At 36.0% G+C, this 17,078-nt stretch overlaps 3 protein-coding genes and 1 pseudogene across 4 annotated transcripts; 3 read left to right on the top strand and 1 right to left on the bottom strand.

The window, feature by feature from the left end:
• The first annotated feature begins 1,199 nt into the window (after positions 1 to 1,199).
• LOC114732706 (uncharacterized) lies at positions 1,200 to 4,185 on the top strand (annotated as a pseudogene).
• Positions 4,186 to 4,697: 512 nt separating this feature from the next.
• On the top strand, positions 4,698 to 8,566 carry LOC114732720 (nitrate regulatory gene2 protein). The gene is made up of 4 exons (XM_028920057.1): positions 4,698 to 5,879; positions 6,070 to 6,251; positions 6,642 to 6,865; positions 7,569 to 8,566. The coding sequence occupies exons 1-4, from the start codon at positions 4,826 to 4,828 to the stop codon at positions 8,368 to 8,370; spliced, it is 2,262 nt and encodes a 753-aa protein (XP_028775890.1). The 5' UTR covers positions 4,698 to 4,825; the 3' UTR covers positions 8,371 to 8,566.
• A 132-nt stretch (positions 8,567 to 8,698) lies between these two features.
• Positions 8,699 to 11,281, bottom strand: LOC114732718 (ras-related protein RHN1-like). 2 transcript variants are annotated; one of them, XM_028920054.1, is made up of 7 exons: positions 11,142 to 11,281; positions 10,691 to 10,768; positions 10,421 to 10,588; positions 9,930 to 9,978; positions 9,519 to 9,592; positions 9,144 to 9,237; positions 8,699 to 9,023 (listed from the first exon to the last, which is right to left on the bottom strand). In XM_028920054.1, exons 1-7 carry the CDS (start codon positions 11,178 to 11,180, stop codon positions 8,929 to 8,931), a joined length of 597 nt encoding a protein of 198 aa, XP_028775887.1. In that variant the 5' UTR covers positions 11,181 to 11,281; the 3' UTR covers positions 8,699 to 8,928. The 2 variants fall into 2 exon arrangements, with proteins under 2 accessions (XP_028775887.1, XP_028775888.1); XM_028920055.1 differs by having other exon boundaries at positions 11,138 to 11,278.
• Positions 11,282 to 13,258: 1,977 nt separating this feature from the next.
• Positions 13,259 to 15,588, top strand: LOC114732719 (uncharacterized). Its single transcript, XM_028920056.1, has 3 exons — positions 13,259 to 13,825; positions 14,384 to 14,455; positions 15,265 to 15,588. Exons 1-3 carry the CDS (start codon positions 13,277 to 13,279, stop codon positions 15,268 to 15,270), a joined length of 627 nt encoding a protein of 208 aa, XP_028775889.1. The 5' UTR covers positions 13,259 to 13,276; the 3' UTR covers positions 15,271 to 15,588.
• Positions 15,589 to 17,078: the final 1,490 nt, after the last annotated feature.

The raw sequence follows: 17,078 nt of genomic DNA, 5'->3' as shown, positions 1-17,078 counted from the left end.
GGATTTTCAGTTAATGTTTACGGATTTTGATTATTACCGATGACTATGAAATGTGTGCCAAACCATATTTTTGTATGGTTTATTTCTAATTATTGTTATTATTCCCATACAATTTCTTAAAAAAAAAAAAGAAATACACTAAAATTTTAAACTCTTCTAGGAGAACTAAAATCACAAACAGCGCAATGATATTGTTCCAAGAATTAAAGCGCCAATATTGTGTGTGGTGATATTAATCGATACAATGATATACTATTTCTGGTTATTAATATAAGAGTTAGTTTGACATTTTATTAATTCTAAATATAAGATTCTAATTCACTTTGTCACTCATATTTATTCATTTTTTTAAGATAGTCATTGCAGTAGTTGTACATGTTAAATATTTCATCAAATGGTAATTATAACTAATAACACGATTAGTAAGAGTATTTTAAAAAAAGGCAACACCTATTTGTTACATGTAACTAACTTAACTAATTTTCATAATCTATTTAAATCGGTCAACTAGCTCTTATATTAAGGATTAGAGATAGTACTATTCAAACTAAATTTGGTAATATTAAATATCCGATAGTTATATATACAAAGGAATTAGTAAGTAGCATGATTTAAGTGGAAAAATTAATTAGTATAATTTCACTTTTCTATCTTGTCAAATGCCAATAATGCTCCATTAAGATTAAGATTACTATTAAATTTAGCAAACTTTACTACTAAATTAAATATTTATCGGCTGTTTATTTCTATTTTCCTTGCTGTTATTTTTCAACTTCCAACTGTCAAAGCATGCAAGCTGTCTGATCCGCCACTTTCCTCTTCGGCCATAACCCATCGTTTCTTGTGGATAACGGTAAGGGTGTTTCGGTAATTTTAATTACTTCTTCTGTTAAGAAAGAGAGATCATGTAGTACGCGCGCAAATCTGAGGTTCATTGCGGTACGGGAGAGACCTTGCAGGGTCTCTCGCGTGCCATTTCTCTCTCTCTCTCAAGCTTCTTCCTCTTCTCTCTATCTACTGAATCTCCATTTTCCTGCCATTGCATATTCTCCTCTGTTTCCTTCTTGATTATTTCGTTCTTTGGGTTTCCTTGTCTCTATCTTAAGATTAGTTTACTCATTAACCATTCTTGAATACTTCCCAGCCTCTCTGTTTCTTCTGGTTTTCTTGGGCTTTTTTTCTGTTAAGTTGTCTCGGCGCGACTTGAAGAAATAATTAAAGCCGTATTGCTTTCTCATTCTTGTGCCTTTCCTTATCTGCTTATTTGGGTGTCTTTAGATTGTTAGATACGAACATGCTTGACAAATTTTTGAAGCCGAAATTCTATAGAAAATGGTACAGCACTGACCCAGAGATGATGTCGAGTTTCTTCCATTTGATCAATGATGATGATTTTCTGTTTGTTTTTCTTAAACCCATTTTTTGGTTTTGATTTCGCTTTTGAAACAGCAAAACCCACCTGGACTGCACAAAGTCGAGACTAGAGACGATACGGAAGAAGAGGAAAGCAGTGCTGAAGTTTCTGAAGAATGACATTGCCGATCTTCTCAAGAATGGCCTTGACGACAGTGCATATGGACGAGTAATTTCCTTAACAATTTTCAACTAGATGGTTAATTGTTTGAGAATCTTGCTTTAATTATCTTATTCATAGATATTTGTACAGATATGCGATACACCACGATTCTTGCATTTTCACATTTTGTAGGTTGGCATCTTGAGCGAATATCGAACTCCCATGAAAAATGCAATCTTTCCTTTTGAAGTATCAATTCTTTGATAAACAATTATTTTTCCAGGCCATACTGTACAAAATTCGATCTTCTGATAATGAAGATGACCTGTTAGGCGACCATGTCATTTCTTAGCTTCAGATCTGTTTCACTGAGATTATACATCTCTTTGACATCTAATCTAATTGATTTACATGTGGGACCACATGTGGCCCTCTATACCATAGACAATGATGAGTTTATCAGGAAGGGGTAAAAGGAGTTAGGTGCAATGTAATTGCGTTGATCACGCTCTCTTTTATCATTCTCATAATCATTATGTGATTTTCATGTTCCAGAATTGTAATTCTCCGTTGATCTCTCGTCCATAAGGGGTTGGTGGGGTTAGATGAAGAGATCCAAAGCAAAAACAGAGGACAAATAGGACTGAGACTTTCTGAATATTTAATTGATTGTAATTATCCATTGATTCATAATAATGTGCGCATATGCACATTGTCAAATGTAAGCAACAATACATGTGCATGCAGAGGATATATATTGGAATATAATTACTAACCTTTTGTGCATTATGCAGGCTGAAGGGTTCTTGATCGAGGAAAACATGTCAGCTTGTTACGAACTCGTTGTGAAGTTCGTTGGGTGCGTATCAGATCATCTTCAAGTCCTTTCTAAGGAGAGGTATGCTGTTCTATATAATGACACCGTGCAAGGAGGATATAACTAATTGAAATAGCCGTATACTAAACACCATCTTAGCATTGCTTGATAGTTAATAATCTTGCCTCGTTTTAAACATGAAATTCTTTCCACTTGAACACATCTAATCAGTGTTAGTTTGCATAACGAATCTGTCAGCATGCAAAAGCTCCAAATCTTGCCACTTCAATTGAAAATAACCCACTTAATGCTGTAGTTAGTGTATGAAACTAGATTGATAAATGAGAAGTTTTCTTTTTTTTTTTTGGGGCCCCTCTTCCCCCTAATTTCTGCCCCTTTTCCTGAATTATATATTTCATGGACTGTCATATTTCTTTGGCATATAAGGTGTTTCCAGAAGTAACATTGTTATTAATTTTCTGAAGCAGTAATTGCCCTGACGAATGCAAGGAGGCTATACCGTCGTTGATATATGCTGCAGCGAGATTTGCTGAACTGCCAGAATTGCGGGATCTCAGAACTCTGTTCGAGGAGAAATTTGGGGATTCCCTTGAACCTTTTCTAAGTAAAGAGGTGAGACAATGACTCCACCTTTATTCAAGAAAATGTTGTTCTCTTGGGTATATTTTAGTTTTAATAATTGTTCTTTCTCAGTTTGTGGAGAAGTCGAGGCCACACCTACCAAAGAAATGAAGATTCAGATATTAAATGATATCGCACAAGAATTCTCTATAAAGTGGAATAGCAAGCCTATGGAGGAGAAACTCAATATGTCCTATTCATCACTTCAAGTAGGTCTTACTTTACATTAACTTGTTTGATTTCACCAATATGTTTACAACAAAATCATGAAATGAGGAATTACTGTGCAGTAATATACATTGAAGATGTCATATTTTTTAGATACATTAGAAGGATTTAAACCCTTGACATTTGTTTATATCCCACCCTACCCTTACCAACTGAGTTGAGTTAATATTAGGCGGCAAGGTGTTACATGTACTATATCAGACAGCTAAGAGAGCACATGCTCCTCACATGGTTTCTATAAAATGGAGCCTTCTTTTCTACAGCCAATCACTTAATGCAAGGAATCCTGCTTGTTGCAGGGCAGGCCAAGGCAGACGCCACTGAACTTGAAGTATACCAGTAATCAAGAAACATTGAGGCTCCAGAACAGTAGTGATGACGAAACAAGTACAGACACATCGTCCCAGGATTGCCCACGCTCAAGCTCACTAGGAAGTTTTACGGAGGATGAGCAAGATTATTCCAAGAAACCATCTCAACATAAGATTGTTCCTCCTCCTTGCGTCATACCAAAACTTGATGTTAAAGAGCAAGTTGCTCAAGAAAAGCCAAAACCTAAGTCAGTCAGAACCAGAGGTCCCAAAACACCACCTGCTTATCAAAAAACTGTTTCTGATATTGATTCAAGGGATGAAGAAGATAGGATAATGGACGGGCTTTTGATGCATTACAGTATGAAGAAATCCGCTTCTGAATCGAAGGGGCAGAAGCAGAACACAGTTAGGCACAAAAAATCAGATTCAGATGGACAGCTAACAAGAGGAGTATCCCTTCCTGCTCAACTCTCGACTTCTGTGGAACCAGAAATGCAAACTGAAGGAGCAAAGCATGTGCATCCTAAGTTACCAGATTATGATGACTTAACAGCTCGTCTTGCATCTATCAGAGGGAGATGAGAGACACAACACAGCTTACTTAACAGACATGAGAATTTTTTTCATTCTTTTTCTCTTTTCCTTTTTCACTGTCTGTGTATTTTTCTTATGTAAGCATTGGCATCCATCTGAAAATTTATAGTTTTTGGTATAACCAAGACGATCAGGCTCAGCAGATATTACTATATGCAGAGAAATGTTAATGATAATTTCTTTTATAACTTTACTGACACATGATGCAGTGTCCAGAAAAAGGGACAGAAGTAGTACTCATTCTTTTCATGGCTAACAATTTCGGTGCTTATCACCTAATGATAGATTGGAATATTCTAAATTGGGATTGGTCCGTTCAAAGAGGCTCAACTGAAGACTGCAAAAGTAAACCTACATTCTCATTTTTCTTCTTCTGTCAGTCACCTAACAGCTTTTTGTTTGTGTCTTATATTATTTATTAACGTAATAAAAAATTAATATACGTTATATATACTAATTCTCTGATGTATAATTTTCTGCATAGACCGTGTCTGACTCTGTGAGTCTCTGTCAATTGTCCCGCTGTCTTTTGTCTGCCTCTATTTACACAGCAAAACGGCGCCGTGAGGTTGCCCCTCGCTGTGTTTTCTTGTCCGCCTCTGACTTTACAGTTTGCAAGTTGCGACCTTTCTCTCTCTTTCTTCTCCAAAATTCCATAATCCCTCTCCGAGGCTTCATGATTAGTGAGCAAAGCTTGATATTCAGCACAGTGAGATGGGTTGTACACAGTCGAAGATCGAGAACGAAGAGGCAGTGGCTCGTTGCAAAGAACGCAAGCACTTCATGAAACAGGCTGTCTCAGCTCGTAACGCCTTCGCGGCTGCGCACACCTCCTACGCCACCTACCTTAAGAACACTGGTGCAGCTTTGAGTGACTTCATCCACGGGGAGGTTCAAAATCCTCAACCTGCTTCTGGTTCAGCCGATCTCCCCAGTAATGCTCCGATCACGGCGCCGATACCGCCGTTCGAGATCCCTCTGCCGCCTCCTCCTCTACCCAATTTCCCCCCTTCTCCTCTTCAGCGCGCTGCAACTATGCCTGAGATCATGATGACCAAGCCGGAGGCGAGCCCGGTGGGGACCATCATCGAGGAGGAGGAGGAGGCGAACGAGATGGAGAAGGAAGGATCTTTGAATGGTGGTTTGAAAAGAAGAGGAAGTAGCAGAAGAAGAAGTGGTAGTGGGCATGGTAGAATTGGGACTAAGGAGATGATGGAAGAGGCAGATCGGCCTCCTATGCCACCTCCATCTGCAAAACCAGAGCCTCAGGTGGAGACCCATCATCATACGATGATCGATCAGCCTCCACAGAATTCCCCCTGGGAATATTTCTTCTTTCCTTCAATGGAAAATGTGCCTGGGACGAGCTTGAGAGGGGAAGACGAAGATGGTTTAAGTAAGGAGGATAATGAGAAGACGACATTTGATGAAAAGCCTAATAGGCTGGAAGAAGATGTTGAACAGAGTATTGGCAATGAGAAGGATGAGATGCCCGAGCCTGAAGCAGAACCTGAACGTAAGCCAGAGAAAGTGGTGGAGCCACCTCAGCCGCCCGTAGCTTTGGCGGCACCGGTGGGAAAAGGCTTGAACAAGGGGAAGCAAGGGCAGGGTTCAATGGAGGGGAAGAGGATTGTAAATTTCAATCTGGTGCACATATTTACTGAACTTGATGACGATTTTCTAAAGGCTTCGGAAAGTGCTCATGAGGTTTCGAAGATGCTTGAGGCAACACGGCTGCACTATCACTCGAATTTTGCTGATAATAGAGGTAATTATCATGGTAGCCTTGGTTCTGCATTGACAGTTCTTTGTTAAGTGTTTCTGGGCTTCAAATGAACAAAAGATGAAGTTATTCGGTCATGCTTTTTCTTATCAAAGTATACATATGCAGAGAAATCTTAGTTGAAAAGTCAAGCGTTCTGGTTTGACCCTTTTTCTCTTTTCTTGAATTTGTATAGGACATATTGATCACTCTGCAAGGGTGATGAAAGTTATTACATGGAATCGGTCCTTTAAAGGAATGCCGCCTAATATTCTTGATGACGGGCCGGATGATTTTGACTATGATGAGAATGAAACTCATGCCACTATCTTGGACAAATTGCTAGCATGGGAAAAGAAACTATACGATGAAGTTAAGGTAAGTTGTCTTGTTTAACAATGAGTATTATTGTCAAATGTCAATTGATAAATTGATAAAGTCTTACCTGCTATCTTTTCATTTTGAATTTGAACAATTTTCCACATACTCGGTCACCTAACATTGACATGGCATCATCAAGTATAAGCTCTCACTCTGCAAATTGTTGATTCACAACTCTTGATGTAGCGAGACGATATTATTACTTTTTACTATTCTGTCACAAACCTGTAAATGCACATCATTGCTACGCAAAGTTTCTTCTACTAATGTCTTCTTGTCTTGTTCCTATCATGAGCGGTGCGAATTTCAGTTAATTCTGGGTTTACAATGCTGTCATACATATTTCTTGTTCTATTCAGAATGTTACGGCTGAATATTTTTTGATAGGCAGGTGAACTTATGAAATTTGATTACCAAAGAAAGGTTGCCTCACTTAACAAGCTAAAGAAAAGGGGAATCAACACTGAAGCACTGGAGAAAGCAAAAGCATCTGTCAGCCATTTGCATACAAGATATATTGTAGATATGCAGTCCTTGGATTCGACAGTCTCGGAAATTAACAGTTTACGTGATGACCAGTTATACCCAAGGCTTGTTAATCTTGTTGATGGGTAAGTTATATTGTAGAAATTGGAATGGTTAGTACATATATATGGCTGGTATTTTGAGTTTCCGACCTTATATAGAATATATCTCACCAGACATGAACGGGTTGAATTTAGTGTCTGCTAATTTTAGGAGCTGAAAACTCAAGTAAATATTTCTGTTTTGATATTATGCTTTTGCTATCTACCAACTTTGTGGATGGTGCATTACATACCGCATTTAAAATATCTATCCATCACCTTAGAGACACAGTTCATCCAACATTAATTTTTATAGTTGATTGTGGTCTACTACGTATATGAATACTGGGGGAAAGCGGCTTTGACTATCTAAAGATGGGTTTTCTCTTTCTGACAATAAAGATTCAAAATTGATTTCTTCTGCTTTTATTTTCACATCTTTAAAATGCCAGTTTATTCTAATATTGGTTTATATTGGCCTTTAGCAAACTGGTATCAATTCTTTCTTTATAAATGTTTGTATATTGTTCTACATGTCACATATCATATATTGTATTGCAACCTTGTAATTGATCTTTGAGGAAAACTGAATCTCTAGGAGAAATGAGTGTTCCATCTTTCTTGCTGGAAAGCTGTTTTGTTTAGTTATCCCATGGTAACTTGTTCCCCAGAAAGTGTATATCCATCTGTACAAACACTTGCACGCTGACTTCTCTGCAAATATTGGTGGTTCTTGATGATACTACAGGATGGCCAGTATGTGGAAAACCATGCACGATCGCCATGAGAAGCAGTCTAAAATCGTGATGTTATTGAAAGCTCTGGATTCCGAGTCACCTAGTGAAACAAGTGAGCAGCATCATGACCGAACATACCAGCTATTGGCTGTTGCGAAAGGGTGGTGCTCACAGTTTGAGAAGTTGGTAACCCATCAAAAGGGGTACATAAAGGCCCTAAACAATTGGTTAAAACTAAATCTTATACCTATTGAAAGCAATTTGAAGGAGAAGGTTTCGTCACCTCCAAGAGTTAGAAATCCCCCTATACAAAGGCTCATTTATGCCTGGCAAGACCATCTGGAGAGGCTTCCCGAAGAGATTGCCAGAACAGCTATATCCAATTTTGCTGACATGGTAGAATCAATTTTTGAGCTTCAACGAGAGGAGATGGTTTTGAAAAGAAAGTGTGAAGAATCACGGAAGGAGCTTGCTCGCAAAACCAAGCAATATGAAGATTGGTATCACAAGTACCTTCAAAGGAAAATACCGGATGAGCCTGATCCAGACAGGCGAGAATCTGCCAATGCTATTGATGAGATTGTTGTAGAGAAGCAATTCTTGGTTGAACAAGTGAATAAGAGGTTGGAAGATGAGGAAGATGCCTATGCAAGGTGCTGCATTCAGGTGAGGCAAAAATCTCTAGGGAGTCTCAAAAATCGCTTGCCGGAGCTCTTTAGGGCCATGTCAGATTTTGCTCTTGAATGTTCCCGAATGTACAGCGATTTGAGGTCTACATCGCAGAACCTAAACTCAGGCCAAACCTTATCATGAGCCATGTGCTTGTGTATTTTGTATTTATTTTATTTAATTTTCCTCTGCAGAGTATAATATTTTTTTGGGTTGTGTTGTATAATACTTCCTTTGTATTTTCCTGATTGATGAGGCAAGAAAATTCTACTGTTAAATAAACTCAGTCGAATAGCCTATGCAAATTGACAGAACATACTTATATTTTTCGGCATCTTCACCACCAGTAAAGTATGTGCATTTATTTATCTTTAGAGTTTTGGAAGAAATTGCCAGTGTTAAGAAGATAACGCCACAAATGGCCCTCTCAATTTGTACGGATCTTGAACTAGATTTGAATAAAGGAGAGCAGTTGAGGATTTCAATAGGACTAGTATTGAAAGAAAACTATATGAACAATCAGAAAGTGCATATAATAGCTCGAAAGAAAACTGTAGGAAGAAGAGTCCAAATCAGAAGTAAATTACAAGAAATAAAAAACCCTCCTCTGGAGGAGTTCAAGATATTTAGAAAATGATGTATCTCGCATGAAAGTGAGGGGACCGTGATGATGATACCACTTGATCTACGTAGGAATATCGCTCATGCTGAGCAACAAAAAAGTTTTCTTCTATCTTGAACATTGTTAAGATTCACCCCAGTAGGTTTTGGTGGCAAGACTCTTGCTAGTCTCTTTGCTGCATTGAGCATTTGGGGGGGGGGGGGGGACATTAACCGTTAACACTACTGCTGTATGCTCAGAAAATAACTCTTTAAGCAAAATACATTACATTGTTTAAAAGACTTTCAGCATGTACCTATTTCATAGAAAAGCTCATTGATGTTCACTGCAGTCAAAGCAGATGTTTCCATGTAGAACATTCCGTTCTCTTGAGCAAATTCCTCCCCTTCCTGAAATAATGTTTAACCAAAGAGAGAAAATAACACTTAAAAGGAGAATTTAATCGAGAAACAAATAGTTGAAACCAAGATGTTTGTATTCATTCTGTAGCAGGCTGCAATTATCTGTCTACAAATGTCAAGAGAGGTTATGCTGCAGAACAGACTGCATATTCAAAAGCTACTGATTGTGATATGTTCTCAAATGGGTAGTAAGTGAAAGGAACAGAGAAAACCATGCATTTCATAAAAAGTAAGTGAGGAACAAAGTGGGAAGAAGTTCTTAATGGTACCTCATATTCAACCTCCCTTGTTTGTTCCAAGTCAGATTTATTTGCCACCAAAGCCATCACCAACTTTTGACTTCCTACAAAGAGGAGTTTTAGTTTGCTATAGAGAGACATGTTCTAAATGTTTGTATAAGGAACTTGCATCATTCATCAAATTCAGGCAAAGAAGGAAACAAGAATAGGAGTATATTATTTTCAAGAAATCATAAGTCAAAATGAACAAATGAATTTGTAACTCATGAGATATAGGCGATCGCTTATTTTTATTGGACCTGCACCTTGTTTCATGGATAGGACATTTTATTTCAGCGACAAGTAAATATTTAGGTAATTATCCCAAAATTCTCACTGCTCATGCAGAAATCTAGGATTCTGCTAATGGCCAACAAGTGAATAGAGAAAATGTTGAATTACCGTGTCTTTGCAATTCACGAACCCATTTTTTGGCTCGAACAAATGTATCCTGAGAGGGAAAAGAGCAACCTAATTATTAATTACAGTTAAAAATGAATTTAAGATTCATGTGACTACTCAAGCAGGATTCATCAGTTTCCCTTTTCTTTTTGCTTAGTCAGAGTGAATGTACTGATAACAACTATAGCAAGTTTTGCCTCTATTCACCATAAAGAATGTTCATAGGAGGCAGAGCTGGAGGAATCATCGCATGTTCTTTATCAATCATTATAAAAATTTCAAACAATATTGCAATTAAGCTGCAAGCATTGTATAATTGAGGAGACCATGTTTTAGAGATATGCCTATACAACAAAAATATCATGTGGTCCCCTACTATACAGCTTAAGATTTCAACTTGAAGTGATCTTCGACACCATCAGAAACACTAGTAAATCAAACAATCACTGGATTTCTTAATCCTTTCAAACTTAATAAGTCCATATACTTACAACACTCGACAAATCATACACAACAATGGCGGCGGCTGCTCCACGGTAATACATAGGAGCCAAGCTGTGATATCTTTCTTGTCCTGCTGTGTCCCATATGTCAAACTTTACAGTAGCTTCAGACAGTGACAATATTTGAGTGAAAAATGCAGCTCCAATGGTAGGTTCCTGTAATTAGATCACTCTCAGATTCCTTAAATTGGTGCACTAGTTTTGCAGCATTAGTAAAGAAAGCAACTTTGGACTTGAAGAAAACTTAGAAGAACCAACCTGGTTATGGAAGAATTGGCCTTTTACAAATCTTAACACTAAACTGGTCTTGCCAGTCCCCATATCCCCAAGAAGCACCTACAAGAAGAAACAGAAAAGAGAATAGTGCATAATCATGGAGGGACTGAGCTCTATGAAATGACTAAACAGCAAACAACTGTAAATTCTACATTCTAAGATTGTCCTCTCCTATGATTTTTTATTGCAATCAGACTTCGAGATGCTATAAAAGATGTATCTAAAGATTTACTCTGTTTACTGCACTAATCAAATCTTTTCTGTTAACTCATTCAGTAATACTAATCTTTTCATACAGATTCTACTCCATAATGATTGCTTCAGGGCCAGGAACAAGGGATTATGAACAGGTATAGGGATCCAAGAACGAGACTGATACATGAGACCAAAAAAAAAAAAAACTGGGAAATAATTTAAGGTAAGACATACCCACCAGCTTGGCTTGAATGATCTTATTCCCAGGCCTGGACATGTTTTTCGCTAGGTTGATCAGAGATTTTGCAGAAGCATAAGAAAGACGCTAGGATGAAGGAGAGTGTTATAGATCAAAGAAACCAAAAGCGAGACTGTCGTTTGGGCACGTGATGCAGAACAAGGAAAGAGAAGACTGGTAGTTTTGTTTGGTTTTGACCGTTAGTTACTCCAAATTTATTCATGGATCTTAACTGTGGGATTGCTTCCATACTCATCCTGGGGTTCTCTTACCCATTAAAAGCTTATATGCATGCCAATGTCTCAGCTTGGGATCTTGTGGGACCTGTTAACTGCCATTATGTCCTACTTTGAGTTATGGCAGAAGACAAAAAATATCCGCCTCCTTATATAAGCATAGCGGAGGAAACCATCTCTGACTAGTGGTCACCCAAATAATAATAATAATAACAAGTAATACGGTGTGGAGAATATGAATGAATTGTCTTTAGGTTTGTTTATGGGGTTGATCACATTTAGTTCCTTTTTAAAAAGTTCATTAATGACTATTTTGATCCCTACTTTTAAAAAATAATAATAATAATAATAATGTAAGTAGTAAGTTGTTTCAGTGACAGTACCATCTGTCATGTTTGGATGAGATTCTAGACTTGAGTATGATGCTGACATGTTTGTGTGCGTAAACATGTCTTTTATATTTGATATCTCATTTTCATCGACTCAACCGTTAGTTAACCGTTAAATTTGATTTTTAAACATTTATTTTGGACCAAAACACCCCTCTTATACATAAGAATTATTTAAACATTTATATTTCCCAAAATTTTTTTTTTGGACTGAATATATCTTCGTAATTTAATGGGAGTTTTCAGAACAAGAAGATCACAAAGCAGCCAGCTCGGCTGTTCCCCTTCTCTGATTGATCTTAATCTTTGATTTGATTAACAAATCAAGGAAACACTTTCAACCCATTGTTACCACATGACAAAGTAGCTTGAAACCCTTGCAACTGTTCAATGATTAAGTTCTTCTTAAATAGGTTGAGAGCTTAAACCTTATATCAAATATAATCCTCGATTTTAGCCTTAGTATATCGGATGTCATATAATTGTCTAGACAGTTGCAAAACCCAGATGACCTTACGGCGGGAGAGCTATTAGTCTGCTTAGGAATATGGATCAGAATGACTGATATATCTGTAAATATAACTGTAAAAAAGAAAAGTAACAGAAAAGGGAGATAAAGATAACCATTAAGGGTGAGGTCCACATGGTTCCTGCTCAAGGCCATCTCTGTCTCTTAAGCAAATTGAAGGGATATTCGTAATTCAGATTTTACCCTTTGAATAGTCTTTTTCCCCACCCGTTACGTGCATCACAGAAGTGTCCAATATACCAGAAAGCAGAAAGGATAATAAAGATGAAAGGACCAAAAGGTGTGTTTCAAACTTCCAAATTCCATCCAGTGGCACCATCCTGCAAAATCATGTTAGACCGCACTTTTTATTTTTTTGCAAGGGTTTATGATTAGCCAAGCAATTACTTGTTTAGCTTGTTGCTTACAAACGATGATATCAATTATTGAGTTAATACAAATTTCGATCTTTCAAGTTTAGTTTCATTTTAATTTTAGTTTTTAAATTTTAAACATAAGTTTTAGTCTCTCATAATAAAAACTTATACTATTTTACAAATTTGAGAGGAACTAAACCACAGATTATATTAACTCAGATCCTTTTTTTATTTTATGCTTGATTATTTGAAACGGAATCTTTATTATTTCAAGCTCAAGGCAATTTTCACTTTGTTAGATGAAGTTTTGTGAACCCAGCAGATCCATTCCAACGTACACTTTAAGCAAAAGAAACAGTGACAGTAAGAATACAAACACACCATAGAACAGAGAGATTGAGAGAATCACAAAGGAGGAAACCCCCACCCCAATTTCCCACACAAAGACAAAACACACGAAACAGCATCCAAAGTAAATCCTCCCCATATAATTCATCCATGAGCTTAAAATTCTTAAAAATCAAAACTTTCTTTCTTCCTTAAATTCCCCTTTTATCCTCCCGAGCCCTCTTTCCTTGCAATATCCATATCTCCGGAATCACAAGCTTTTTAGGTTCTTTCAGCCATGGGAGCTTCAAAGGCAATCCGCTACGTCCTCCTTCGTCCTTTTCAACAGAAATACCAAAACGACGTCGTTTTAGCCTTCTACACCTCCTCCGCGGCCCGCCGTCAACGCGTCATTGCCTGGGCCGTCGGAGTCGTCCTACTCCTGGGGCTCGTGTTCATTTGCTGGCCGTCCGGTCCGGTCCTGAAGATCGAACGGCTAAAGCTGAACCGGATCAAGGTGCACACATTGCCGCGGCTGACGGTGGACATATCGATGTTGGTGAGAGTAAGGGTTCACAACGGCGGCGTGTACTCGATGACCTACAAGTCGCTGGACGTGGCGGTGGGGTACAGGGGGAAGAAGCTGGGTCACGTGAAGTCGCAGCATGGTCACGTGAGGGCGAAGGGGTCGTCCTACGTGGACGCCAGGCTGGAGTTCACTGGAATAAGGGTGTTGTCCGACGTGGTGTTCTTCCTGGAGGACCTGGCTAAAGGCGCTGTCCCTTTTGACACATCCACCGAGGTTGAGGGCAGCTTGGGCCTCCTTTTCTTTGGTTTTCCTATGGAGGTAATTCGATCTTACAGGCCATAGATATATACACATGCATAATTTATAAGGCATGGAGGCTAAAATCTAGTTTTGAAATTTTCCAAATATATATATATATATATATAAACACCACTATATTATGAAGGTTATATTTCACTACTATATATATATTTTTTTTTTGCCAACATATTTCACTATCCGTCTTTTAACATTGGAACTAGATGAGGTTAAATTTAACTATAAATATAAGACTTCAAATCATTTATTTGTTTTTCATAGTTATGAAATTTTTCCTAGATTATATGCGTTGCTTGCACAAGTTTAAAATGTTTCTATTAGAAGATAGTTTCAACATAAATAACTAAAGAGAATATTTTAGAAAAATTACATATATTCTATTATAATTAACTAACTTAATTAATTCTTTTTAAATTTTTATGAATTAATTTCTTGGCTTTTATATTAAGGACTGCGTAGTATTTTTCTTAATTTTCTTCTCAGTCCCAACAGATCCTTCTTTTTTTTTTTTTTTTTTAAATGAATATGCTAATAGTGACTCATTTTTGTGACAATTAGGCCAAACTATTGTGTGAGGTTTTGATAAACACAGCAAATCAGGCAATTGAACGCCAAAGGTGTCACCGAAAGGTAATCAGTAATCACTGTGTCGTGTGTGTATAATTAATATTTGGCTTATTAAGAGGACTTTGAATCAAAGTTTAAAGTCATATAATTAGCAATATCCTTTAAAGTGGTTAAGCCAAATTATTAGGGGAAACATAATTGTAAGCATTATCAAAACCTTTTAATTTGATGATGGAATTACCCATTTTGGCCTTTTGGCTAAGACCTCAGGAATAACCAACTAGACAATTCTTTTTTTTATTTTTTTCTGTACATTGTATATACAGAAGAAGTTAGCTATACTAGTTTCAGTGTATGAATAATGTGATTTGCAATATATTTGTATATTTTTATAAGTGATGTGGGAAAAAAAAACACGATATCTATCTTAGTATTGTGTTATTTTTCATAATCATTGTAAGAAATTAAAGTTCTTTTACTTTTCAACTGATAAAATTCTTTTTACATACTTATTTCATACTTTTTTAGTTCTTAATATAAGATATAATTATTGAATTGATTTGGTCTTAAATATAAGACTTATTTCTTATATTTATTAATTTTTCTTAAATTATTCTTATTGATACTTTTTTAACCATAATTAAGAAGGAGACAAAAGGAAGATATTAAGGAAAACAATTATAACATTTTAGAAAGAACATGTCATAATTTTTATATTTAACTAATTTATCTAACTTCTTTAATTTAATCAAATTAGTTAAATAAGTCTTATATTAAAAAGAAAAGTATATTAAGAACAAAAGTGTCATGTCCTGTCCATATAAAATGTGTTGCTGTTGTACTTTATTCTAAATTTGTATATGAGCTTTCAGAGGTGAGTTGAAGGGGCGGAGAGCCTGTGGGCTGCGAATAGGGCTGAAGCTGGAAGCTTCAAAAAGGTGGCTCCGATGTCTGTATATAAGGGATATTTATGCATCCATGATCATATGGCAATGTAATTGTACGGCTCAAAATATGTAGTAATGTAAATTATGCACATATATATTATTTATCATTTGAAAAGATTAATTAGAGTGCATGTATTAGTGTTTTTTTTTTTTTTGGCCAACGCATGTGTTAGTTTATGTTATGTATCAAAATGAACCAGGTTATATATCGACTTAATTATATATGCTTTACATTTATGAAGTCCAAAATTGTCCATGTCATCCATGACTTATATATGAATAATTTAGTATTTTTCTATGGATTCTAATTCTTTTTCTCTTGGGATCATAATTTCGTAAATCAGTTTTCCTTAATGATCATACAACTGCCTTTGAATCTTTGCTTAACTCATCAAAATTTATTTCTCCCGGGATATACTAAAATTAGTTATTCATAAGAAAATGCGTAATAATTTTCTTAAAATACCTGTTTTTTATAATTTGTATTGGAAACTATTCTTTTGATGAAAAGCCTCTTTAACATGTGTAATCAATAAAAAAATTTTGAGAAAAAATTTATAAATTTAAGAGAAAGTGAATTCATTAAAGTTTTACGACCAAAGTAAATCCCTCCCTTATCTGTTACGTTTATTGGAATGAGCAATATTCAATAGTGATAGTATAATGAAGATGGTGAATATATTTAACGATACAATTGGTTAAAACATTTATTACCTCTCTCCCAACTCTTCTTTCTTTCACTTTACTTTTTTCCTCTTTTCTCTCTTCTAATTTTAATACCTACATTTTTTCTGCACAATATGAAAGGCAAAGATTCCAAAAGCATCTCACTTTTAGATAAATGAAAAAGGGTTGAAAAGAATCAAAGAAGCAGAACTATAGGATAAAAAAACTAAGCAGCTGCGAAATTTGTCATAGAGATCACACTTCAAGTAGTAGTTGAGTCCTAATAATTGATAGAATCTTCAATATGTACACCAATGTAATACTCTTCCGGTTCTTAGTATAAGACTTATTTAACTGATTTGATTAGATTAAAGAAGTTAGGTAAGTTAGTTAATTATAAGAAATATGACATGTTTTTCGTAAAACACTCATAATCATCTTTCTTAATATTCTCCCTCTCTCTTTTACTTGATTAAGGTTGAGAGAGTATTTATAGTGATAATTTAGGAAAAAATGATAAATATGAGAAATAGATCTTATATTTAGGACCAAAATTAACTTAACAATTAGGCCCTTTATTAAGGACTGGAGGAGTATTATATATATCTGAAGAGAAAGTGAGATAAAGAAGTATGTGATTTATTTTTTGTACTTTTATTTTTTCTTTGTTTTTGGTTAATTAAAAATTCATGACTTGCCTTTTAGGAAGACCACTAATACAAGAGGGCTCATGACTCAGTGAGTGTTTACAAGGTTACAATGACTAATTTATGTTGAATTATAGGCAATAATTAAATATAAAAAGATTCAAATTATCAAATTGATCAATCCCAAATATTTAATTGCCTTAGATTCCTTGTTTAAGTTATTTGATTATGACCTACTGAGGACCCATAAACCAAGAAATCTCTTGTAAGATTGTGAACACATTTGGTTCAAAGGATCTCAAAGAATGTTCTATTTTATAAACAGACACCTCTTTTTGGCAACAACAAATTCTTTGTATGTAAACAACCTTAATTTCTTCTCATGGCTCATCTCTCGATGATTAGCCAGCATACTTTGTCCCACCC

This window comes from Neltuma alba, unplaced genomic scaffold (assembly GCF_004799145.2).
Source record: "Neltuma alba isolate B1F8T4 unplaced genomic scaffold, ASM479914v2 tig00012929_pilon, whole genome shotgun sequence".
NCBI lineage: Eukaryota > Viridiplantae > Streptophyta > Magnoliopsida > Fabales > Fabaceae > Neltuma > Neltuma alba.
The sequence above is the reverse complement of the archived record's forward strand: the minus strand, read 5'-3'. Positions and strand labels throughout refer to the sequence as shown.

Excerpts from the sequence above, each read along its gene's own strand:
- LOC114732720 (XM_028920057.1), top strand. The coding sequence starts at position 4,826 with ATGGGTTGTACACAGTCGAAGATCGAGAACGAAGAGGCAGTGGCTCGT. Across the intron at positions 5,880-6,069 it reads GAATTTTGCTGATAATAGAG|GACATATTGATCACTCTGCA; the intron begins GTAATTATCATG and ends GAATTTGTATAG. Across the intron at positions 6,252-6,641 it reads AACTATACGATGAAGTTAAG|GCAGGTGAACTTATGAAATT; the intron begins GTAAGTTGTCTT and ends ATTTTTTGATAG.
- LOC114732718 (XM_028920054.1), bottom strand. The coding sequence starts at position 11,180 with ATGTCCAGGCCTGGGAATAAGATCATTCAAGCCAAGCTG. Across the intron at positions 10,769-11,141 it reads AGATCATTCAAGCCAAGCTG|GTGCTTCTTGGGGATATGGG; the intron begins GTGGGTATGTCT and ends TTCTTCTTGTAG. Across the intron at positions 10,589-10,690 it reads GCCAATTCTTCCATAACCAG|GAACCTACCATTGGAGCTGC; the intron begins GTTGGTTCTTCT and ends ATCTAATTACAG.
- LOC114732719 (XM_028920056.1), top strand. The coding sequence starts at position 13,277 with ATGGGAGCTTCAAAGGCAATCCGCTACGTCCTCCTTCGTCCTTTTCAA. Across the intron at positions 13,826-14,383 it reads TCTTTGGTTTTCCTATGGAG|GCCAAACTATTGTGTGAGGT; the intron begins GTAATTCGATCT and ends TGTGACAATTAG.